Source organism: Monodon monoceros, unplaced genomic scaffold (assembly GCF_005190385.1).
Source record: "Monodon monoceros isolate NGI ecotype Baffin Bay Population unplaced genomic scaffold, NGI_Narwhal_1 Super_Scaffold_1, whole genome shotgun sequence".
Taxonomy (NCBI): Eukaryota; Metazoa; Chordata; class Mammalia; order Artiodactyla; family Monodontidae; genus Monodon; species Monodon monoceros.
Window position 1 is genome coordinate 81,751,489 of NW_021703765.1, and position 25,940 is coordinate 81,777,428.

A 25,940-nucleotide genomic window follows, 5' to 3' on the forward strand; every position below is an offset into this window, starting at 1 on the left:
CACACACACACACACACACACACACACACACACACACACACACACACCGGTTTCAGGAGCAGGAAAGAAGGCACCAGAGAAGCCGCTTCTAGCAGGCATTCTGTTGTCCGGGCTAATGAGATCAGAAATCAGCAAATCGACCCCATGACCATCCTCCCCAAATAGACAACAAAATCCAAGGCCACTTCCTCTCCCCGTCTGCCCCTGACCTGAAATGAGAAGTAGAAGTCTGCTTCTGATGCGCTGCTGCAAAACAGCTGTTTGCACCTCCCCAGCCTCCCAAACTTAACTGTTTCTCTCTCAATGTGGGGAAAAAAGAGAAAATCCATGCAGCACAATGCAAGTCACCAGTGAGAACAGAGAAAAGATCTTGCTCTTGCTGGAATGCGCAGAAGCCAGCAGAGAGAGAGAAAGAGAGAGAGAGAGAGAGAAGCAGTGAAGTGGATGAACTAAAAGGGAAAGTGGAAAACCATTTGTTAGCTTTATAATAAAAGCCTTTTAAAAACTGGTTAAAAGTTTAAGACAGTATGGAAAAGCCTTAACACAACTAACAATAAAGGATGACTTTAACATAGAGCACGCAATAGATTCATATTAATAAATTACTATCAACTTAATTCATTAATACCCACTTAATTAACTACATATTAATACAGGACAGAACGTAGTGGGCATTAAAACAACTGTTCGTACAGCCAATATTTTAAATAACTGTAAATGGAGTATACCCTTTAAAAACTGAATCACTACATTACACACCTGTCACTTGTATAATATTGTACGTCAACTATACTTCAATTTTTAAAAAAAGGCTACATACTCTATGGTTCCAACTATATGACGTTCTGGAAAAGGCAAAACTACAGAGACGGTAAAAGGTCAGTCACTGCCAAAGGTTGGATGGGACTGAAGGTAGGAGGGGGATAAATGGGTAGAACACACGGGATTTTTAAGGCAGCGAAACCATTCTGTAGGAGACTGTAATGGTGGATACAGGTCATGATGCATTTGTCAAAACCCATAAACCTGAACAACACAGAATGAAGCCTAATGTAAGCTATGGACTATAGTTAATAATAACGTTCATTCATCGACTGCGACAAATTTCGTGCCAGGGGAAAACGACGTCTGGGAACTCTCTGTATTTTCTGCTCAGTTTTTCTGTAGGCCTAAAACTATTCTAAAAACCAAAGTAAGGACTTCCCTGGCGGTCCAGTGGTTAAGAATCAGCACTTCCACTGCAGGGGGTGCCGGTTCGATCCCTGGTCGGGGAACTAAGATCCCATATGCCGCATGGTACAGCCAAACAAACAAAAATGAAAGTATATTAATTTTTTTAAAAAACAGACATATGGGGCTTCCCTGGTGGCGCAGTGGTTGAGAGTCTGCCTGCCGATGCAGGGGACGCGGGTTCGTGCCCCGGTCCGGGAAGATCCCGCATGCCGCAGAGCGGCTGGGCCCGTGAGCCATGGCTGCTGAGCCTGCGCGTCCGGAGCCTGTGCTCCGCAACGGGAAAGGCCACAACAGTGAGAGGCCCGCGTACCACAAAAAAAAAAAAAAACAAAGAAGACCTATGTTTGAATTCGGCCTCATCCCTTACTCACGCTCAAGCACTAATATCTCAGTAAATCAAACCCATATTTACTGAGATACTAGTACTTCTGTGGTAACTACTAGAATCCAAGCGATTAACAAGACAGAACAGACCTTTCCCTTCTGGAGCCAAGAATCCCATTTACTAGCTGTAGCACTTAACCTATTTGGGCTACAGTTTCCCCGTCTGTAAAATGAGAATAGCAATGCCCCCCTCTCAGATTATTGTGAAAATTAAATGAGTTGGTGTGGGTGGAAGCATCTAGAATTATGCCTGTAGCATAATGAGCGTTCAAAATATTTGTTGAATGTGAAGTGTGTGCAGTCATAGCTGACTTCACTAGCTGGATTTTTATTTATTTTATTTTATTTTATTTTGTTTATTTTTTAAAATCGGCATTGCCGCACAGCTTGCAGGATTTTAGTTCCCCGACCAGGGATTGAACCCGCGCCCTCGGCAGTGAAAGCACGGAGTCCTAACCACTGGACCGCCAGGAAAGTCTCAGCCTGGATTTTTAGTGAAAAAAAAAAAGAGAGAGAGAGAGAGAGAGCTAGAAGGTGGAGTGCTGGGGGCTGGGGATTGAGTCAGCGGCTAAGAAAATCTGAGGAGTACCAAGGAAAACGGCAGGGAACAGCACCGGGTAGAAGAGCTTCCAAAAAGGCCTGTGAGGGAGACCACAAGTGTCCACTCAGGAAACAGAAACCCACAGAATTTATTTAATCAATGATAAAAAGCCACCGAGTCCAAATGGGCAAATTTCCAGTGAACGGAGGCACTAAGAAAAGAAGCAACTGGGTAAAAACATGGCCACGGGAGGGCCACATGTACAGGTCTGATACCCTCCCGGTCCCTGTTCGCAGACAAAACAACACACAGGACAAATTCCCCAGAACCCAGTTTATCCACAAGATGTTCCAGGCTCTTGTGGTACCTAAAGATCTTTATGGTATGTTGGCACAGCCAGAGGGCTGCCTCTGGCTAATTTGCAGGCTGATAATTCCTAATTAATTTACTTTCTTATCATCCTTTTATAGAGACAATTCCCTTATAAAGAGATAAAGTCCTTGCACTATGAAGTCGGGGCAAAATTTGAAGGCTTGATAGCCTAGAAGCTATCACTGCCAAAGAAATCCAGGCTTCCCATCACCCCCACACTGGAACAGCTTGGTGCCTAGTGGGGAGAGGAGAAAGCCAAGTGTGCACCAAACAGAAATCCCCACGCCCACCCACAGGCTGACAGGCAGGGGCTCACCGGGTGGATGTCCAGGAACAAGGAGTGCTCTTCTGGGTTAGGGTGGAGGCCAGACACTGCCTCTGCCAGGACTGGGTCAGCGTTGTAGAAGTGAGGATGGGAGAGAAATAAGGGTGCGTCTAGAAGGCAGAGGGGCAGAGAGGGGATGTCAGACAAAGACAGCATGTTGGCACATCCAGAGACCTGCCCCTGTCACACCCTGAGCTGGGCAAGGGGATGCGTAGGTGATGAAACACAGCCACTGCCTGCAGTGCACCCCCCCATGATGATGACAAGATGCAAACAACAATAACTAGACAGAGAGAATTCGTTCAGTCCGCAAATATTTACCAAGCGCCCAAGAGGCACCAGGAACTGGAACCCACCCAGCAGGGGACAAGCTCGGTGCCACAGGAATGGTAACATAGGAGCTGCTGCTTCTGCCAGGAGACATCAAAGGAAGGAGAAGAAGCTGGCTCAAAGATGCCAGACAGAGAAGGTGAGGGAGTGGCGTTCCAGGTGGAAGGGATGGCAGAAGCCAACGCAGGGAGGTGGGAAAATGCGCAGCGCATATGGAGCAGACAGCGCCTGGAGGGGAATGATTGCAGTTGAGGATAGAAAGACTTGAACTTGGGTGAGAGGAGGGGCATCTGGATCGCCAAGCCAAGCAGCCCGGACTGTCTTCTGCAGGCAACACGGCAATGATCAGAGATGCTCAGGTGTGCACACCTGCAGCCAGGTCTCCCTAATGTCCACGGGAGGGGAGAAGACACACCTGTTTTGCTCCTTCTCTCCCAGCAGCTGGTCTGTGGGATGGATGCCAACGTGTGAGAACAGGGACTGACCTGGGTCCCTCTGAGTGGAAAATTCACACCCAGACACCCGAGGCTGAAGCTCTCCATCAACTGACCAAGCGAGGCAAACACCAATGCATGCTCGTGTGCTCAGGACAACATACAACAGGCCTGATGGACAACAAGTCAATGGGGAAGAGAATAAGCCTCTCTCAAAACTGACGAGGATCAAGAACCGGCAAATCAGAGACAGAACGCAGACTGGCGGTGACAGGGGCCGGGGCAGAGAGATGGGGAGTGAGTGTAAATGGGTACGGGGTCTCCTTTTGGGTTGATGAGAATGTTCTGGAACTAGATTGTGGTGGTGGCTGCACAACGTTTTAATGTATTAAATGTCACTGAATTGTGCACTTTAAAATGGCTAATTGCGGGGCTTCCCTGGTGGCGCAGTGGTTCAGAGTCCGCCTGCCGATGCAGGGGACACGGGTTCGTGCCCCGGTCCGGGAGGATCCCGCATGCCGCGGAGCGGCTGGGCCCGTGAGCCATGGCCGCTGAGCCTGCGCGTCCGGAGCCTGTGCTCCGCAGCGGGAGAGGCCACGGCAGTGAGAGGCCTGCGTACCGCAAAAAAAAAAAAAAAAGGCTAATTGCGGATTAGTGAACTTCACCTCGATACGAAAAAAAGAAAGAAAAACCAAACAAAACTCACAAGGTCTTCTTCCCTCAAAACCAGCAGCCCATCTGCTACCAGCCAGGTGACCCGCATTCCTGTTTATGTGTGTCTGGCAACCTCAAATGTCTAGATTCTTTCTGCTTTTCTTAGCAAAGCCAAGTACTGGTTTGGAATAAAAGCTGAGATTTAACTGCTGTCTGACTTCATTTTTCCCAGAGTCCTTTTACATTCATGGCCTTAATGCGTCTCAACATTAATTTATTCATCCTAGTACCTCTTTGATGGGTTGCCATACCCAGCTACCCCCTGCCCTGTTACACAATGTGCTTCTCTGAAGCAACTGCTGTTGCTTTACATAAACAGCTACATTTTCAAGGACGAGCTTTTGCTATCTGAGGCATAACTGGCAAACACTTGCCAGAATTAGAAAATAAATATAGGAATAAATACAATGCGAATGAATGAATGTTGCAGATTCTAACTAGAGACTGTTACCTACGTGAGACTTGGACCCTGAGACTTTCTCTTTCTCTGTCAAAAAGAAAGACAGATGAGTGTTAGAAAGGTACTTTCTTCTGGAAGTGATCAGAAGGACAGAGAGAGAATGGAAAGCAGAAGACCTCTCTCACCACGTAAGTCAATGTTATTTAAAGCTACGTCTTTGGACCTTTGAAGTCTTGGGCACCACCAGGGACAATGTTTCACAATTTGGAAAACCCTGTTTCCCATTCTCCCATCTCACTGTGAAAGGAGATCAACAGAGCAAACACAAGGACTGCCCCCCCCCCCTCGGTAAGGGAAGCAGTCACCGAGCCAGGCCCTTGAAGGCGGCGAATCTCAAACAAGCCCCATCATGCCTCCAAGGCCAGGGTGGCAGGGTTAGGGGGAGACTGACATGGGCTGGACCAATTTGCCATCACCTTCCCTTGCTTCAGCTTGCTTGGTTTTTTTTTTATTAATTAATTTATTATTTTTTTTGGCTGTGTTGGGTCTTCGTTTCTGTGCGAGGGCTTTCTCTAGCTGCAGCGAGCGCGGGCCTTTCACTGTCGTGGCCTCTCTTGTTGTGGAGCACAGGCTCCAGACGCGCAGGCTCAGTAGTTGTGGCTCACGGGCCTAGTTGCTCCGCGGCATGTGGGATCCTCCCAGACCAGGGCTCGAACCCGTGTCCCCTGCATCGGCAGGCAGATTCTCAACCACTGTGCCACCAGGGAAGCCCAACTTGCTTGGTTTTTTTAATAGCATGCATGCATGTACGTGTTTCTTTCTATTTTATTTCCAAACAGACTGAGAGACAACACCCAAGTAATAAATGGTAATTAATTTATAGCTTTATGGCACATCTAAGCAGACCTAATTGCCCGGGATCACCACAGATTAAGGGCCTCCACTGAGCAAGCCTCAGGACCCTACACAGCACAGAGGTTGGAGGAGGAAGAGTTCTCTGGGTCCAAGAACTACTCAAGGCCCAGCAAGGGAAATGTGTGGGTATTTCTTATCTTCAGATAAAATGCCACAGAAATACAGACACAGGTGCACCCAAAGACATGTATGAGAGAATGTTCTTAGCAGCGCTGGGGTAACTGTCAACAAGCAGAACCTCGTTGGATGCCCGTGAACAGCAAAAGAGGTAAGGAAATGGAGGTGTGGTCCCGCCGTGGAATACTATACAGCAAGGAAGAGGGCACCCACAACAACAGGGATGGACCTCACCAATGCAGAAGTGGGTGAAAGAGGACAGAAACAGAGAAAAAGGAATATATGCTTTAGGATTCCGCTCACGTAAACACCAAAGGCAAGCAAAGCTGTGCTACCAGCAGTCAGGCCAGTGACTGGGGCGGGGGGTCACTCCTGTCCTCATTCCCCATCACTTGGTGGAATTTCAAAGTGCACGTGTCAGTTGGGCATCTCCCTGTATATACGTCTATTTCAACGTAAAAGAAAAATTTTTATTTGCATAGTACATACATAATTCCCTTGCACTTCTAAAGTTCTTTTGGCACATGTACTAAGATGAGGCAGTGCGATTTTCATCCCTAGCCCTTGGCAGTGGATGGATATGTAGTTTCTGCCTGTCCAGCACCCACTCTTTCTCCTGGAACCTATACCCCAAGAAAGCCCCTCCCCTATTTTCAGCCTCCTGTCATGTGGGTGCTGGCCCCACCCACTGGAGCCAGGGGCTGAGCATGTGGCACAGCCTGGCCAATCAGCATAGGCCACCCTTGGCCACTTACTGGTTCACAGCTGGTCGTGTGATGCAAGCCAGTCCAATCAGAGCAAACTCTAGAACTTTTGCTGGAGTGAAGAGGAGCCAGTTGTCCCCTTTCTGCAGGACCCAGAGCTGGGAGGAGGTGAGCCTGGAGGCTGGAGGGGAGAGCCTGCCTCGCAACAAACCGGTCTGGAGGAAAACTGAGCTGGCACATGGCGAAAGGCAGCTTCGGACAACAGCTGAGCTCTAGAGCTATGCCTAATGCAAAGGTAAACCAAGAAGTGCCCTTTTAGGCCTAATCAGGCTGGTGTAGCACCTGCCACTTGCCACGGCAATCGCGTAGCGCACGGCCTACCAGGTGCCTGCACTGCCGGCCCACCCACAAGCGGAGACTCCCGTGAACACCAGCGAAGAAGGAATGAAGCAGACAGGGAACAGGGGCAGGTGGGCCAGGAGACGCCACGACAGAGGGGGGCACTTCCAGGCCCCAGCTCCAGACCCTTCACCCACGGAGCACCTCACTGCCTGAACTTGGGGAAACCGTCCAACCTGATGGCAGTCCTTCCTCCCAACCCTGCAGCAAACTACCCCTCCCAAATTCCCATCTCCAGCTGGAAATGTGGTTCCAACCAAACAGGCCGCAGGAGGCTAGACCTCGGAAGATAAGGCGTGGCTTCTTGCCTACCAGCTAGGGTGTCACACCCTAGCCTCAAGCCTCAATTCCCTCAGTGCAAGGTACACCCACACATCCGTACGTTCCCATACTGTGTGAGCACCCACTACATACTGGGCCCAATTCTAGAAGCTAAGGACAGAGCCCTGCATAGAGTATGTACAAACCAATACAGGAGACAGACAATAAGTGAAACAAAAGACACACTCAGTGATTTCAGGGAGTGATGAGTGCCACGGAGACAATCAAGGGTGAAACGACAGGAGCAGCTGGGAGGCGGGGCAGGGAGGCAACTTCAGGATGGGAAATCAGAGAGCAGGCCTCCTTGAGGAGGTGGCATTTGAACAGACCAGAAGTGGGTAAGGGAATGATCCACACAGATCTACAGCAGCCTGGGGAACAGCCGATGCAAAGGCCCTGAGGCAGGACCAAACGAGCTATATCCTAGAAACAGGGAGAAGGGGCGGGGCTGAAGAACATCAGTGGGGAAAGTACGGGAAGAAATGACATTAGAGAGACTGGCAGAGGCCAGATCCTGATGGCACTGGGGCCTCTGTAGGGATTTTGCTCTACATGCAAGGGGCGCTAGTAGACATTTCAAGCAAAGGATTGGGTGGCAATCCGAGATTTTGAAAGGTCCCCTGGGCTGCTCGCTGGAACAGTGTCCAACAGAATTTTCTACGATGATGAAAATGTTCTCTTTTTTCACTGTACGTCCCAAAGGGCAGTCACTAGGCACGTGTGGGTGGGAATCATTTGAAATGTGGCCGGTGCAAGGAACACACTGCCTTTTTAATTTGATTTCATTCAAACCAATTTCAATTTATATATATATTTGGGGGGGGGGGGGTTGCCGCACGGTGCAGCTTGCAGGATCTTAGTTCCCCAACCAGGGATTGAACCTGTGCTCCCTGCAGTGGAAGCACAGTCTTAACCACTGGGCCGCCAGGGCAGTCCCCGATTTCAAGTTAAATAACCACACGAGGCCAGCGGTGACCGCACTGGACAGTCTGGGAAACGGATGGTACACGGGGCGGCCACAATGCAAGAGGAGGGCCAGCTAAAGGGCCCTGGACCACGAGGCGGCGGGGGAATGGAAGAAAGCAAGGATGCGGGAGTTAATTTGGAGGCAGGGTGCACGGGGCTTGCTGGCGACCTGGATGAGGGTTGGGAGAGGGAAATCGAGCTGACATCCAAGTGTCCAAATTGTGCATGTGAGGCGGGGCCGTCTCAGGGACTGGCACACAGCTGGAAAACACTGACGATGTCAGAGGACAGTGTGCTAGCGCCAGGGGCCACATCCAAGCCCACAACTGCGGAACAAGAGTTCACGGAACCATCAGGCTGCTGCCAGCTTCCTTCCCTCCCCAGGTGGGGTGGAAGGTCCTCCCCATGAAGCCTCCCTCTCAAGCCACCTATCATGACCTGGGAGGCAGAACGATGCCCTTCCCTAAGATGTCCGCACCCTCATCCCCGGGACCTGTGAATAAGTCAGGTTACACAACAAAGGGAATTAGGTCGCAGGAGGAATGAAGCCTGCTAATCCGCCAAAAATAGGGAGCAGTGGCCTAGATTATCCAGGTGGGCCTGATATAGTCTCCAGGGCGCTTAAAACTGGACAAGGGAAGCAGAAGAGCTTCAGAAAAAGAGATGTGACCACAGGAGTGGGATCAAAGACTTGTGATGTTGCCGGTTTTGCAGACAGAGGAAGTGAAACCTGAGTGAGGGATTCTAGGGGCCTCTAGAAGCTGGGAAAGGCAAGAGAAACGGAGTGTCCCCGTCAACCTCCAGAAAGGAACGCAGCCTGCTGACACCTGGATCTTAGCCTGGAGAGGCCTGTGTCCGACCCCTGAACTACGGGGCTGCTTAAGGTCATAAACTTGTGCTGTTCTAGGCCACCAGGTTTGTGGGAATTTATTATGACAGCAACCGATATACCCAAAGTGTATTTTTTTTTTTTTGGTTATCTTTCTGCTGCCCTATTTATCTCCAGCCTAATGGGATTATCAAAAGTACGGAGGCCATGGAGTAAACAGACAGATAAGCCCCTCATCACGGGCCACACCCTCCCGCCCTCCCGTGGGGAATGACACATACTGAACCTGCAGGTGCTGACATTCTGAATTCCGGACTCCCGGCACGGGCAGAAGCCCTCATTGGGCGGGTAGACGGACCCGTTGGCAAATAAGGTGTTGGGAGCCACGAAGCGAAAGGTGGGGATGCCTTCGAACACCTCCTGCTCCTTGTAGATGAGCTTCATGGACCTGCGGGGACAAACGATGGAGGATGACACCCCAGAATGAGGTGGCTGGAAGTGGGTGGCCCGAGTTGAGCCACGCCCCACGGGCACGGCCACCCCCCGGGTCCCAGCAGCCGCCATCTCTCGCCTGGCGAATTGCAATGACCTCCCTTATGGGTCTCCCTGCCTCCCCCGCCTACGCCAATCCATTCTCCGCAAGCAGACGGAGCTTTAAAACAAGGACGGAATATATCGCGACCCCACTTACAACTGCAATTGCTTCCAGTCTAATCTAGAATAAGATCTAATGTCCTCACCATGGCCCACAAGCTTGTAGAGGGTCCAGCCCCTGCCTACCTGTACTGCACCCCACAGGTGGTATTCCTCCCACATGCTCCATCCTGCCCCAGGGCCTCTGTATCTGCTACTCCTGGTGCCCGGAACGTTCCTCCCTCATCCCCACATCAGACCTCAGTTCTTCACTCAGGTCACGGTGTGGCTGTCAGCTCCATAGGCAGCAGCAACATGGCCGACACCCTATTCCCTCTTCTGCTCACCCTGCCGTATTTCTCAAAGGCACGTCTAACCTCGAACATGGGCTGTGGATCAGAACCGCTCCACCCGTGCTGTCCACGGGGGCCACTCAGCACACGTGGCCTTAGAGCCCTTGAAACAGGGCCAGTCCAAGTCAGGATGCAGCTCTACGTGTCAAATGCACTCCACATTTCTACGACTTGATACCCCCAAACATGGAAAACAGCTCTTCAATATTTTACATCTGTTTACACATTGTGAAATGATACCATTTTGGATCTCCTGGGTCCAACAAAACATCATTAAAACTAATTTCACCTATTTCTCGCTACTCTTCTTTAATGCGGCCACTAGAAAGTTTTAAACTGCAGATGGGACTTGAATTATATTTTTATTGGAGAGTGCTGGCTTAGACAATAGTATCACGTCAATGCTAAATTTCCTCATTTTGGTGACATGATGGGGTTATGTAAGAAAATGTCATTTTTAGAAAACACCCACTGAAGTATTTAGGCGTCCAATGTACTCTCAAAGGGTCCAGGAAAAATATACAGAAGGAGAGAGAGAGAAAGAGAGAAGTGTGGGATGAGGATAAAGCAGAAGGGGCCAAAGAGAAACAACTGGGAAATTGGGGAAGGCGATGCAGAGAAAGTTGCGCATTCTCGCAACTTTCCTCTAGGTTGAAATTCCTAATTTTAAGAAGTGAACATACACACAGCAAAAGCGCCTCCGCTCTCTCACACTCCCCTGGGGTGCGTGGGCCTGAGTCCCCCGCCAGGACATGACTCCCAGGGAACAGAGACGGGGCCCATCTTGTCTCTGCGGGGACCCCAGTGTCTCGCACAGACAGGGCTCCATCAGGGTTTGCTGGGGAGGCAGGTGGGTCGGAGTTCACATCAGTGAGATCCCAAGCAAAGGGTTTTTCCAGAGTGGCCTGAACAGAGAAGCCGAGGACAGGACAGCACCCAGAGAAGAGCTCTAGGAGCCACTGTCTCTTCTCACCCCTTGGCCGGGGCCACCGCCATTGTTCGGCCCCAAGCTGACCTCCGAGGCTGCTACTCTGGAGACTGGAGGGGCTGCAGGAGAGGCACCCAGATGTCACAGCGACCCAATGGGACATTAGGGCAGCCAAGCAAACGGCACAGGGGGCCCATCGCTTGCCTTATCGCACGGTCCCCTGCAATCCTGCCCATTTCCTGCCCACCACGACCGAGCTCCAACAACCACCAGCAGCCTCTCTCTGGGCCTTGCAAAAGCACCAGCGATTGGCGTTTGCCCTTCATGGTGCAACCAAAGAGAATTCAAGATGGCGCCAAAGGCAGCTGGACACACAGAGAGATGAGCGCTTTGCAAGTTCACACCACAAGCCACTTGATTCTGCTCTGAGCAGCCACAAGGCAGATTTCCCAGGAGGCCCAGAATGTCCCACGTCAGGGCAATTACCGGCAGGCCTCGGGGCTGTAGAATTCCAGCGAGGATTCAGGAGTCATAAATGGTGCCCACATCTGCCCGGAAGTCCCATTAATCATGTTGCACTGATCGGAATGCCAGAAGTTGACCTGTGGGGACGCAAGGCCTCTTAAAGAAATGCTCTCGGGCATTTCCTACCTGACTTGGAGCTGTGAATTCACGGGCCATGTGCCCTGGGGGATGTCACTACCCCATTGACAGAAGCCTGTCCCCCTCGGAGAGACAGCCTGGTGCAAGGTGAGCAGGCTGTGTAGACAGCCCAGAGACACTGTCGGCTGCAGCTCCCCACTCCCTAACCATGGATCCCTGAATGTGCAACTTTGCTGGGGACTCAGTTACTTCATCTGTAAAATGGACCTGTCACTCACATCTCCAAGGAGCACAGTGAGCAGGGGACACTGACCTCCTCACCTCGCACTTCCTGAGAACAGATCAGGTTAGAAGGTAGCCCAGTAAGCAAAATATTTAAAATAATAATGGTGGCTACCAGATCTCAAAACAGTAGTTGCCTCTAGGGAGTGAGACCTGCACAGAAAGAAAACAGACTTCTCACATTCTACCCCTCTGTCCTAGGAGAAGGTTTTTAAGCATGCCCCCGGCAGTGGAAGCACAGAGTCCTAACGAACGGCCCTCCAGGGAAGTCCCTGTACATTTTTATATTGAAAAAGCAAGCCAAAGAGAATTTCAGTAGCGCCCATTCGGAACGGTTACTAATGGTTGCAAATGGTAACCCTGCCACTCTGGGCACTGATGGGGAATAACCTGTCCCCGCCGCTCAGGTCTTTGCCACCATCACCCAGATAAGCGTTTGGAAGGTGTGAGCACCACCACCGCACAATCATTCTCGTGCATGATAACAAAAGGCCACCAGGTAAAAAAAGCAAGTTGCAAAACTATGCACATAGGATGATTTCACTCTGCTCCAAGGAGAAAAAAAACAAAACAAAACACACGTGCAAATCGCTACAAATAGACAGGAAGAATATATCCAACGCTGATAACTCTGGGTTTCCTCTGTGACTCAGGTGGGAGTGGGGCTGGATGTGTGAAGTCGTACAAAGTGCACTTTATATCTATTATTTTATTTTTTCATGTGAATGTCTTCCTGTGTTTCTAGCGTAATTTTTTTTTTACTCAATAATCTTTTACTGCAATGGATGGTTATATCATCGGTGTAATATTTGAAGCATTCTCGTAAGGGAAGCATCAAAGAAACAGTTCTGTTCCCAGCATACACGTAAATAATCAGTGTCTATGGCCCACACACACACCTGGAACAAAGAGCTAGATTTTTGGGATTTTTTGTTTGTTTGTTTTGGTTTTTAGCCGCATCTTGCGGCATGTGGAACTTCCCCGACCAGGGATTGAACCTGCAGTGGAAGCCCGGAGTCTTAACCACTGGACCGCCAGGGAAGTCCTAGTTGAGCCTTAAACATAGGTAAAATCCCCAACTCTGAGAGCATCTTCCCTGCGGATGCAACCCCCTCCTGTTTTTGTTTTGTTTTTTTTTTTAATTGGAGCATAGTTGATTAACAATGTTGTGTTAGTTTCAGGTGTACAGCAAAGTGATTCAGTTATACATATACATGTATCTATTCTTTTTCAAACTCTTTTCCCATTTAGGTTATTACAGAATACTGAGCAGCGTTTCCTGTGCTATACAGTAGGTCTTTGTTGGTTATCTATTTTATATATAGCAGTGTGTACATGTCAATCCCAAACCCCTGTTTTAAGAGGAAGAAGGTGCACTGGGCGGCCTGCCCCGGCAGCCCCTGCCATCCCTACCCGGCCCCTGTACAGGACGGCCAGCGCCTCTTGCCCTCACCTTGCTGACCCCGTTCCACTTGTCCACGAGATGGATCCTGCTGAAGTTTTTGACCCCCGTGAACACGGTGAAGAGCCCGGAATCAGAGTTGTTGAGCTGCAGACAACAGCAGAGAATGACACCTTTAAGCCCCAGGATGAAGGCAAACGACCCGGGGACCAGTAGTCAAGCCAGCCCGCTTAGTTACAGGCGGCTCCCTCTTCACCCGGAGGACAGGGGCCTCGTTATCTTGTTCACCGCTGCATCCCCAGCACCTGGGGGTCAAGAGGAGGAAGACTTGGGGGCTTTCTAGGAGGGACACTCCCCTGATGACAGCATCCGTCCTAGAAAGAGTCCCACCTTCCCTCCCAGACTCTAGGAGAGTCTGGTTCTCCTCCTAGGTGAATAGTAGGGTCACCCCATTACTCCCCCAAAATTAAAATAAAGCATGGCCACGTGACCTCTTTGATCAGTGAAAACGATCAATGAGGAGAGAAGTGGTTTGTCACTTCCAGGTGGGAGCTTTGAGAGCCAGTGCATGCAACTTCACCGTGCTTTCTGTCGCTGCTACAGAAACCAGGGAAGTGTGTGTCCAGCTGGAGCCTCCCTCAGCCTGGGTCCCTGAGTGACAACAAAGAGCAGAGGCCCACTGGTCACCCGCACTGGACATGGCATATAAGCAAGAGATAAACTTTTGTTGTTTTAAGCCACTGAGATCTGGGGGCTGCTAAACCTGGCATATCCTGAAGCATACAGGCACACAGGACCTGACGTTTATCAAGTACTTTCTAGGCAGGAAGCACAGGCTTTGGCACTCTGAGGGTATTTCTTAGAAAAAGATTTCTAATTCAGAGCAAAAACATGCAAAGCGTACAAAGAAATGAGTGACTGCTGGGTCAAATCTAGAAAGCACCCTTCCGAGGACGCCATACAACGTAAGGTGTAGCACCCATTAGGAACTCAGTAGGGGTTGTTGAGTGGCCGAATAGCTACATCGATTACTGACTGGTTAAGCCAACAGGGCCCAAGTTCAAAGCCTGCTCTGGCCTCCTAATATCTGTGTATTCTGTCACCCGTCCATTTAGAGCTTCATGAACCCAAGCTTCAGCCCATATAAGGGGACAGTAACAGGAGCCTCTACAAAGAGGTACTGAGAATATTAAAAGAGCTAATGTGTAAAAACTGCTGAGCATAGTGTCGGAGAGATAATAAGAACTCAACATGCTTTATTATTATTATTGTTATTATTATTAATAAATGCTCACCCAAAAGGATACTAACACAATAGTTATAATAGACAAAGTGTATCAGAGACTGCTAGTCACTACCCGAAGTCCATTCTCCCCTTTCTCCTTCCTAACAAAACCCGAACCTTACTCAGGGCATCAACACACTAGCCAAAAGGTAACATTTTCCAGATTGCCTTGCAGCTAAGTGTGGCCACATGACTAAGTTCTGGGCAATGGAAAGCAAGTGGAAATTGGTTTTCTCCCTCCTAAAGAGGGAAACAGCTGGGACATGCTGTTTTGTCCTCAACTCCCCTGACTGCCCCTAAAACCCCCACCACTTCATACTTCCTGCTGTTGCCTAGAATGTGGATGTGATAGCTGGTGCTCTGGCAGCCATCTTGGACCATGTGGTAATCTTGAGTATGGAAACCACACCCTCAGGAGGGCAGAGCAGAGGAGTAGAAGAATTCTAGATCCCTGAAGAGTGTGAAACCACCACAGGAACACTGAACAGTCACTGCTGGACTGTTATTTTGGGATTTCCACTGTACGTACTCAAAAATAAGTTTTAACATGCTACTCAGTTGGTAATAACTTTCATTTGTTTACAAGTTTACAGTTTGCTTTGACAAGAATCACGTCACTTACCTTAAGCTTGCCAACTTACCCACACACCCAGAGCCTGTCATCCTCGTCAAAAATGTACTGAGCAGCTGTCATGTGCCCAGAACAGAACCACGATTTCTCCCTCCCACTGCCCCCAACACCAGATCAGCGGAGCCCCCAAAGGAGGCTGAAGCTGGAGCAACTCAGAGGGCTGGTTACAATCTGTGGTTGAGGGAACCAAGGTCAGGGATCTGCCTCTACATCAGATCATGATTCAGGATCCCAATCACTGACCCTACTAGGTCAGCAGGGGTCAAGGTTAAGAAAAAGCAGGCAACTCAGAGCAATGCTACAGTTGACATTTGTGACCCGCCTCCCTCCCCAGCAGCCACGCCCCTTTCTTTCAGCAACAGTCACATCATTTGCGCCTGGATCAAGATGCATCTGAAACCACCCCTAGAGTTTTCAATTATATAAGCCAATGAATTCTCTATTTTGCTTAAGCCGGTTTGAGTTAGATTTCTCTGTAATTTACAACCCATGGCTCCTGGGCCCCCAACCAGCTCCAAAAGCGAGCTGGTAACCGGTTCCCAGGCTGTGTCAGTGGAGGGCAAAGACAGAGGCCCTGAACTTTTCACTGGGCCACACTTACCTCAGCAAATAGCCCGAACTTGCCCTTGAAGGGGAACATGTTTGGGAAGTACTTATTGACGAGGTGGATGAGGGGATCCTCATAGCCCCACATGATCTCACTGACGGTGCGGTTCATGAAGGCACGTTCACCAAGGGTGCTGAACGCCAAGGTCATGATCAGCTTCAGGCTCATGGGCCCATTCTCCATCATCATTGCTGCGCTCTGCAGAGCCAGGGGACACCACGGGTTAGAGGCCAGACACAGCTGGTCTGTCCTCCCTGAACTTCAAGCCAGGCTTCCAGGCACAGCCCATCTAGAGAAACGTTCAGGCCTAGAAGGGTCCCTGCAGTGGACACGCGGGGCATCTGGGTCATCCGGAACCATTCCCTGATCCTTTAGGAATAGGACCACCTGTGCTCTTCAGTTCAGGCCGAGTTAACTCCACCCCTAGCCCCACAGACAGGCATGTGGCTTAGGCCTGGCCAATCAGAAACGTTCCTCTCGGGACTTCCCTGGTGGTCCAGTGGTTAAGAATCCACCTTCCAGTGCAGGGGACGTGGGTTCGATCCCTGGTTGGGGAACTAAGATCCCACATGCCGTGGTGCAGCTAAGCCTGTGCGCTCTGGAGCCCACACACCACAACTAGAGAGAAGCCTGCGCGCCGCAACAAAAGATCCCACGTGCCGCAACCAGGACCCAATGCAGCCAAATAAATAAATATTTTTTTAAAAAAACAGTAAGAAAGAAACGTTCCTCTCTATGTGTACGTAGCCCAATCACAGCCAACAAGCCCCAAGGAGCCAGTCGGCTGGGACTGTGGGGTAGAGAGGGGAAGTGCCTGTGGCTGTCCTTGAACGTGGGGTGTGCAAGGCTGTAGCCACCCTGAGGGGCAGGTCGGCAAGAGCATGGAACCATCACAGATCCGGGCAACCTTGTATGCACTTTGGATCAAGCCACATCTGAAACCAGACCAAGTCCTGCCCTTTCAGTAACAAAAGCCCACATATGCCCTTTTTGCTTATGCCAATTTAGAGCACCTTTTACTATAACCTTGTAACCAAAAGAATCTTCACGGAGACTCTCTACTTCCTTAGCATCGCCCTCCCAAACTCCAAGACCCCAAGCACCTCTTCTACCCAATATCTGGGTGCTTAGAATTTAGGTGAATTTATTTTCTAATTTTTGCTTTCCTCTGGAGATACCGTCTTGGCACTTGGTTTATTTTTTAAAGGCACCTCATCCAAAAGCTAATCTCCACCTGTAGAAAAGGGAACAGAGCCAGCATTTCCTAAAACATAGAGGTCTGACTCCATGGGAACTCACAAGGGTCTCCTTTACATTATGATTTTTTAAAGGTGATAAATAGATGGTTTTTAAAAATCATAAAAGGATACAAAGCAAAAGTCCCTCTCCGACCCCTGACCCCCCTCTTCCTATTCTTCTCCCCCAAGGCAACCCACTGCTCTGGGCTCTTGAGTATTCCTGCAGAGAGAATTTACACCAGCAGTCAGCAAACTACGGCCCGTGGGCCAAAGCCGGCCCACGGCCTGCGTTTGTACAGTCCAGGAGCTAAGAATGTTTTTTTATATTTTCAAATGGTTGAAAGGAAAACAAAAGAAGACTACTCTGAAAAACATGAAAATTATATGAAACTCACATTTCCGTATCCATGAAACAGTTCCACTGGCATATAGCCACACCCACTCATTTATGTTTTCGTCTTGGGCTGCTTTTGTGTTATACTGGCGGAGTTGAGCAGCCGCAACAGAGAACATCTAGGCATCCAAGCCTAAAATATCTATCTGGCCTTTTACAGAAGAAGCTCACCCTGGTCTAGGCACGTAAAAGCGCTTGTGTGGAAGTGGGTACGTGCGTGCACGTGTTTCTCCTTTAGAAATACTAGAAGTAGGGGCCTCACGCATGTGTTCTGCACCTTGCTTTTCCCCAGTTAGATATAACTAAGAGACTGCTCCATGACACCCCCTGCAGCCCTGCCTCCTTTTGCTGGCTTTACACTAGTCCACTGCCCGCCCACGGTAGATTATCACAACATAACTCCACATAACACACGTTTAGGTTGTTTCTAGATGTTTGCTCTGAAAACGTTGCTGAAATAAATATCCTTGAGGACAAACATCTTTGCCCACATGTGTTATTCTGCCAAGAGGACAAATTCCTACCTATGAAATTTCTGAGGTCAAAGGCACATGCAATTTATATTGAAAAATCACTACCTTCCAACAGCTCATACCAGTTCCGTGCCTAACGACAGTATCTGTTTCCACACACGCTCCTAAGCCCTGGGCGTTATCACACAGTCTTTGCCAACCGGCTCGGTGGGAGAAAATGACTTCACTGCCAAAACATGTGTATCTCTGAGGGGGGCAGCTGCAAGGCTTTGGGCTGCATTTTCTGAGCTTCTGTTCTGTCCACCCAACGGACTTACCAGGTGCCTTTACGTCTGATCCTGAGCCCAGCCCTCGCCAGGCCCAGACCAAATGCCTGATGACCTTCAACTGGGTGGACAGAGGATTGAGTGGAGGTCTGCGTGCCACAGAGGGCAGACTCACAGCCCAAACTTCGTAGGTTCAAAACCCTAATCTGCTACTCACTAGCTGAGTGACCTTAGGTAAGTCACCTAACCTCTCTGTTCTTCAGTTCTCCTCCTCTACAAATGGAGAAAATAATGGTACCTAACGACCATGGGATCGCTGACAAGTAAACAAGGTAACATGTGTACAGCCTTAAGCACAAGTTCTAACACACAGTGTTAGCAAGATGCTTGTCCGGCAGGCCTGAGACTGCTCTCTCTAGAAAGGCCTCCTGGCCAGGCTGGCCTTTGGCTGGTGTCTGAGATCCTGGCTTTAGGAGGGCTCTCACCACCCCCTAACTAAGAGGGGCTCACTGCGCCTGGACTGTACCAACGTGGTTTACGCGGACCACCTGCTTTCCTGGACCTACGTGACCAGCCCCCAATAAACACCCTGGACGCTGAGTCTCTAGTGGGCGTTCCTGGTGGAGGACACCCACCTGTATTGTCACAAGTCACCGCTGAAGGAACGAAGCGTCCGCTGTGTGACTCCCCTAGGACAGGGCTCTGGAAGCCTGTGTCTGGTCTCCACCCCACGTGCCCCTTCGCTCTGCGGATTCTGTTCTGTCTCCTTCCACTCTACCAAACCATAGCCAAGAGCAGGACCACATCTGCTGGGTCCTGTGAGCCCTCCTAGTGAGTCAGCGAACCTGGGGGTGGTCTTGGGGACCCTGACACTCATGGCAGGCAGTAAATCCAGCTACTACCATTACTCTCACCTGCAGAGAATGGACGCCCTGCCCTTAACCTCCCCCTAAACACCACAGACGACGACACGGACCCCCATTCAGTGCCCCCCACCAGTACCTCATTTTGGAGATTTTAGATTTGCAGAATTGAAAAGAAGAAGACCATGACTTTGGCCAATATCCCCAAACCAGAGCCCAGGATGCACCCAGGAAGCCCACTGGGCTTAATGTCACCGCAGGAGCCACAGGCTGTGCCCTCAAGGGACTGACCGGTGCAGGGGGCAGACAGAGAGACAGAAGGGGCGCCTCACCAAGACCAGGATGTTGGGCATGACGATACTGTCGCTCTCTAGGCCGCGGGACTTGTCAGGCTGGAACTGGAAGCTGCGGTACTCGAGGAACGACACCGTGTCATTATCATTGAAGGTGATGTTGCTCTTGTGTCTGAACTCCCTGTGGGCGAGGAAGCCGGTGCGTCAGCTGCCTGGGAGCCAGAGGCCCTCGGATGTCTGCACCGAGCTTGGCCGCCTCCTCCCCATCTGTCCTCCCGCCACCTGCCCACTGCAGGACATGGCACCAAAGCCTCTGTAACCAAATCCCAACACGCCCCCTGCCCCTGGCCAAGCCGCTGCTGTCCCTCATCAGTCTCTTCCCGGGCTTCCCTGCTCCTCCGGGGCAGGCAGGGAGGATGGTGGTTAGGAATATGCACTCTGAAGACAGAGGGTGGGGTCTTGAATCCTGTCTCCATCATTTACTACCCCAGCCTCAGTTTTCCCACCTATAAAATGGGAGTAATGGCACTTCCCTGGCGGTCCAGTGGTTAAGACTCCGCACTTCCGTTGCAGGGGGCACGGGTTCAATCCCCGGTCGGGAACTAAGACCCCACATGCCGCAGGGCGAGGCCAAAAATAAAATAAAATAAAATGGGAGTAATAACAAAACCTACTTCATTAGGTCCCTACTTGTGAGGATTAAGTGAGCTAATGCGTACCAAGCAATTAAAATGGTTGCCAGATGCATTGAAAACATTACAAATCAGCGGCAAGTTTCATTGCTGCTATGCTGTCATTATTCTCCCTTGTTCTGCAAACTGTTCTCCACAGAGCATCCAGAAGAATCTTTGGAAAGGGGAAATCAGATCACGTCATCCTCTCGCCCACCACCCTCCTTTGCACACAGGATAAAACCAAGCTCCTACTGTGGCCTCCGGGGTCCTCACCATCTGACACCATCCCGTTCTCGGGCTTCCTCTCTCCCACTATCTCCCTCACTCCTAACACGCCAGCATTTACGCTGCTTGGTTTCACCTTACTTGTCCACTTGTTTATTCCCTCCCCGCTCCCCATCGGAATGTCAGCTCTGTGAGGCAGGGGCTTTTGTCTGCCTTTAACAGTGAACGGGGGAACTTCCCTGGGGGTCCAGCGGCTAAGACTCTGCTCTCCCAATGCAGGGGGCCTGGGTTCGATCCCTGGTCCAGGAACTAGATCCCAAATGCATGCCGCAACTAAGGAGCCCGCCTGCCGCAACTAAGACCTAGCGCAGCCAAATAAATATTTAATAAAACAAAACAAAAACAGTGAACTGGCACAGTGCTTGGCACACAGGAGGCACTCAATAAACGCTTACAGAATGAAGGAATAAATAGGAACTTTGGCAAACCAGACTCAGCTCTGACACAGAAGCCTTTCGTGGGTGAGCTAAGCCAGGGTCACAGTTTCCTGAGGGCACAACAGGCAGAACAAGAAATCGGGCCTCGTATTCCGACAGGCCTCCCTGCCTCTTGGAAAACTGCTCGGGCCAATCTAACGAGCCCAGTAGCCACTGGAGATCTGCACCCTCTCAAAGAAAACAATCAAACGAAGAGGCTGTGGCAGGAGTGGTCAGAATGGAACGGAGCAGGACCCCAACAAATCCTTTCCATGTGCCCCATTTTGTGTTTGTAGGAAATAGGCTTCATTCAGCTTCCTTGACCTCCCCTGAGTTCCAAAGGGTAGATTCAAACAGTTGCTAATCAGGGGAGGGAGGGGATACAGAAACAAAGGAGGAGCAGTCAGGAGACAATAGTGCCGCCTTGGGGCAGGGTCCTGGTTCCCCCTCAAAGGATACACAGAACAATATCTTGGAGTTGTTCTGTAGGAACTAAGGCCCCCACCCAGGTGGAGGATGGTAACTTCAGGCCGAGCACAAGATTCCTGGGACACCACCCTGTTACCTCACCACCAACCAATCAGAAGAAAGTTTTGCACACAGTGGGAGGTGATGAAGGCTCTGACCCGCTCCCCAAATGATTTCCCTTTAAAAACTTCCATGGTCAAGCAGAATCTTTGGAACTGGTTTTTGGACATGAGTCCGCCTTCTCCCCAGGTTGCCGGCCTCCTGAACAAAGCAACCTTTCCTTTCCAACCAACACTTGCCTTTTTTTTTTTTACTTTTTGGCCTCACGGCACGTAGGATCTTAGTTCCCCAACCAGGGGAACTGTGCCCCCTTCAGTGGAAGCTCGGAGTCTTGGCCACTGGACCGCCAGGGAAGTCCCAACACTTGCCTTCTGAGCAGCGAGCAGCTGAACTCAGGTAACAATAATATGTTAACAGCTAATGTTTATTGAGCACTTACTACATGCCAGGCACTGTGCTGGGCTTTCTGCTAAGCATCTTATCCAATCCTCATAACCACCCACAGTGCGTACTGTCATCTCCATTTTACAGAGCGGGAAACTGAGGCACAGGGAAGGAAAGGCCTGTGCCCACGGTCAGAGAGCTGCTGAGTGGCAAAGCCAGGCAGTTGCTCTCCAAGTCTCAAGCGCTAGAGCACAAGATTGGGAGAAGCAGATTGACCCTGAACAAGCCCCACTACTGCGAGGGGCCTGTTTTCTCATCTGTAAAATGGGGTGATGACCTGAGTCCCAGCCCAGCCCCCTCCATCCTCACCTGTACACGTAGGGTCCGCGCTCCCGCACCTGCGGCTTCTGGCCTTGGAGGATCTCACTGGGGTTGACGACATCGAAAAAGTAGACAGAGAGGTAGAAGGGGACGGGGATCTCCTTCCACATGTTGAAGGACAGGCTGCTGGGGTCAATGCGCACATTCTGTAGGGGATGAGAAAAACAGGTCCGTGAGGAGGAGGGCCAGGGCCCCCGCCCACCTACCCACCCGGCTCCAAAACAGCTGCCCGGTGCCAGCCTGTGCTGCAGACTCCACAGGCACATCAGGGAAGGGGCTCCCTGGACGGGGGTGCTCTGGGGGCAGGAGGAGGTGGGAACGCTGCTCTGGAGTTGACATAATTAATGTTAATAGGTAATCTTATTTTTACGTGGTATTTTTTTTTATAAATTTATTTTGTTTTTTATTTATTTTATTTTGGGCTGCGTTGGGTCTTTGTTGCTGCGCGTGGGCTTTCTCTAGTTGCGGCGAGCGGGGGCTACTGTTCGTTGCGGTGCGCGGGCTTCTCATTGTGGTGGCTTCTCTTTTTGCAGAGCACGGGCTCTAGGCACGTGAGCTTCAGTAGTTGTGGCAAACGGGCTTAGGTGCTCCGCGGCATGCGGGATCTTCCTGGACCAGAGATCAAATCCGTACCCCCTGCACTGGCAGGTGGATTCTTAACCACTGCGCCACCAGGGAAGCCCTTATGTGTTATTTTTAAAATGTGTTTTCATAACGGCAGCCTGATTGGGGGACCAGGAGGTGGCCGCTGCTTGACCACAGCACTTGGCACCCAGCGGAAAGTGGGCTCTGTGTGCCAAATGCGTCATTCATTCATTCACTCATTCATTCAACACACATTTTTTAAAAACTTTAGTATAATTGATTTACAATGTTCCAGGTGTACAGCAAAATATTCAATTTTACATATATATATATTCTTTTTCAGATTCTTTACTATTATAGATTATTATAAGATATTGAATATAGTTCCTCGTGCTATACAGTAGGTCCTTCTTGTTTACCTACTTTATATATAGTATTGTGTATCTGTTAATCCCAAATTCCTAATTTAGCCCTCCCCATCCCACTTCCCCCTTTGGTGATCATAAGTTTGTTTTCTATGTCTGTCAACACACATTTATTGAGCACCTACTACAAGTCGGGCCCTCTTCTAAGACCTGGGGATAGGAGAGCGAACAAGACAGACCCAGATCTCCAACATCGTGGGGCTCTTATTCCAGTAAGGGAAAGGTCTTCAATAATTACGGTAAAGTGCACGCTAGGTGACAAGGCATAGTGAAAACACAGCAGGGACATGGAAGAAGGCTGCAATTTTAAACAGAGGAGTCAGGCAGGTGAAATGTAAGGAAAAACAAAAGACCAAAACTAAACCAAAATTAAAAACTAAGGTCACTGAGGGGAACACGTGTATTTGGTGGTGGTGGGTAAGTCTATGAAGAAGCCACAGTCCGTGCAAAGGCCCTGAGGCAGGGAGGAGCTGAGACAGAGCATTCAGGGACAGCAAGGAGGCCAGCATGGCCAGAGCAGGGTCTATGAGGGAAAGAGCAGAAGGAGATGGGAACAGAAGCAGTTTTCCACGAAAAGCCAGCAAGGCAGAAATTTATATAAACTATAAATCTCCAGATTTATAAAGCTTGGCCAAAACTTGATTTCCTTAAACGGCGGAAGATAACAGGTCTGAAGCTCACTCAGAGAGTCTGTCAGATACACTGGCCTCTAATCCCTGCTTCACTCTTCAGCTCTGAGCTCCCTGCCCCAGTGACACAGGAGGTCCCCCCAGAGCCACCCAACCCTGCCCCCGCCCAGCCCGACCCAGCCCATCAGATAGACGCTCAATGTTGCAAAGCTAGATATCTGGGCAGCTTGCATCACCCTCACCCTTTCTTTGAGCGTGGTCTTCCAGGACAAGGACAGCCACCCCCACTGTCCCCAAACAGACTGTCCCAGAACCAATGGGCAGCAGCCCCAGAGGAGGCAGAAGGCTGGAGCTGGAGATCAGGCTCAGCCCCATGTACCCAACCGGCAGGCTCTGGGAAGGAGCAGATTTGGAGGGAGTCTGACCCGAGGGCCCTTCGGGCAAGTTAGTCAGCCCTGAACCTCAGTTTTGCCATCTGTACAATGGGGCCAGTGACTCTGTAGCCTCAGCTGTGCCTCATTTGACCTACGTGGCATTTAAATGAAGAAAAGTTGAACTCATTGCCAAGAACAAAAAACTGGGAGATTTAACATAAAATCTGGACTTCAGGGTTCTCTTGAAAATATCAGGAGATCAGAGACTTGCCTTCAGGTGTAACAATCCTTTATTGATAAACACGTCTTCCTACCAGCTACAGGAGTCACAAGGATCATTTTTATAACCCGAGCATCCAGTACCTGCAAATAAAGGTGACTAGTAAACATGGTTCGTACAAAGCAACAAAAACGGGTATTTCCCTGCTGGAGAGGGTATGGAGAAAAGAGAACCCTCCTACACTGTTGGTGGGAATGTAAATTGGTGCAGCCACTATGGAGAACAGTGTGGAGGTTCCTCAAAAAACTAAAAATAGAATTACCATATGACCCAGCAATCCCACCCTTGGGCGTGTATCCGGAGAAAACTCTAATTCGAAAAGATACATGCACCTCAGTGTTTACTGCAGCACTATTTACAATAGCCAGGTCATGGAAGCAACCTAAATGCCCATCGACAGACGAGTGGATAAAGAAGATGTGGTGCACGTATACAGTGGGATATTACTCAGCCATAAAAAAGAATGAAATCATGCCATTTGCAGCAACATGGATGGACCTAGAGATGATCGTACTAAGTGAAGTAAGTCAGACAGAGAAAGACAAATATGATACATATCACTTGTATGTGGAGTCTAAAAAAAAATGATACAAATGAACTTATTTACAAAACAGAAACAGACTCACAGACACAGGAAACAAATTTACGGTTACCAAAGGGAAATTAGGAGGTTGGGATTAACATATAGACACTACTATATATAAATCACTGTGCTGTACACCTGAAACTAACACAACAGTGTAAATCAACTATACTCCAATATAAAACTAAAAAAAAAAAAAAACACGAGCATTTCCCAAGCGGTCCTGTGTGTCAGGTGCTTGATCTAGACTCTTCACTGCATTGTCACTTCCCTGACTAGCACCACGATCCTTCGAGGCAGCCACTATTATTATTATCATTATTATTACTATTATTATTATTGGTTTCCTTTGTCAGTTTTAATGAAGACGTAAGTGAGGGAGTTTGGTGCGGGGTGCAGGAGGGTCCACTGTGACAGGTGACAGCTGACCTCTTCAGCGCGAGGGAAAAGGCCACAAGACCCTGGTGGGGGCCAGCCCTGAGCGCACCTCTCCCAAGTTTAATGCAGGGAGGGGGAAGCCAGCATCCGGGCCTCCCAGCCCCCAGCTCTGGAGCTGCAGAGCCCAATGAGGGCACATCCCCGGGCGGCCAGGAGAGGGGAGGAGGGACGGAGTGGCAGCCCCGTGCACAGTTGTAGGGAGGGCCCGTCCCCAGCTCAGTCCTGACACATACAACCGAGAGGGCAATTCGGGTGAGCACGGAGGTGGGGGAGGACATGGTGAACGGAAGGGGTCACCCCCCCCAAAACAAAGACAGCAGTTGCAACTTCCCTCCGGGCCCCTGAGGTCCCCGGGGCTTGGGTATTTCCAGCTCCTCCCATGTTTTGTGAGCTGCCAGAAATCCAGATGTTTCTATGGCATCTCCCAATTGTTTCAATGGCAGCAACTTATTTTTCAAAATCAAACACACCTGGGGGCTTCCCTGGTGGCGCAGTGGTTGAAAGTCCGCCTGCCAATGCAGGACATGGGTTCGAGCCCTGGTCTGGGAAGATCCCACATGCCGCGGAGCAACTAAGCCCGTGAGGCACAACTACTGAGCCTGCGTGTCTGGAGCCTGTGCTCCTCAACAAGAGAGGCCGGGATAGTGAGAGGCCCGCGCACCGCAATGAAGAGTGGCCCCCACACCCCGCAACTAGAGAAAACCCTTGCACAGGAACGAAGAC

At 50.1% G+C, this 25,940-nt stretch overlaps 1 protein-coding gene across 11 annotated transcripts in view; it reads right to left on the minus strand.

Moving 5' to 3' along the window:
- SCARB1 (scavenger receptor class B member 1) overlaps positions 1-25,940 on the minus strand; it is a 78,607-nt gene that overhangs the window by 14,522 nt on the left and 38,145 nt on the right. For 6 of the 11 annotated variants that reach the window (XM_029219242.1, XM_029219243.1, XM_029219240.1 and 3 more), the window contains 7 exons: positions 21,892-22,049; positions 19,275-19,416; positions 15,703-15,906; positions 13,237-13,332; positions 11,385-11,500; positions 9,266-9,432; positions 2,847-2,965 (listed from right to left, as the gene is read on the minus strand). In XM_029219242.1, the coding sequence (XP_029075075.1) occupies positions 2,847-2,965; positions 9,266-9,432; positions 11,385-11,500; positions 13,237-13,332; positions 15,703-15,906; positions 19,275-19,416; positions 21,892-22,049 (1,002 nt within the window). Of the gene's footprint in view, positions 1-2,846; positions 3,791-5,510; positions 6,754-9,265; positions 9,433-11,384; positions 11,501-13,236; positions 13,333-15,702; positions 15,907-19,274; positions 19,417-21,891; positions 22,050-24,187; positions 24,280-25,940 lie in introns of those variants that run through there. The other 5 variants (XM_029219237.1, XM_029219238.1, XR_003792963.1 and 2 more) reach the window with 4 other exon arrangements.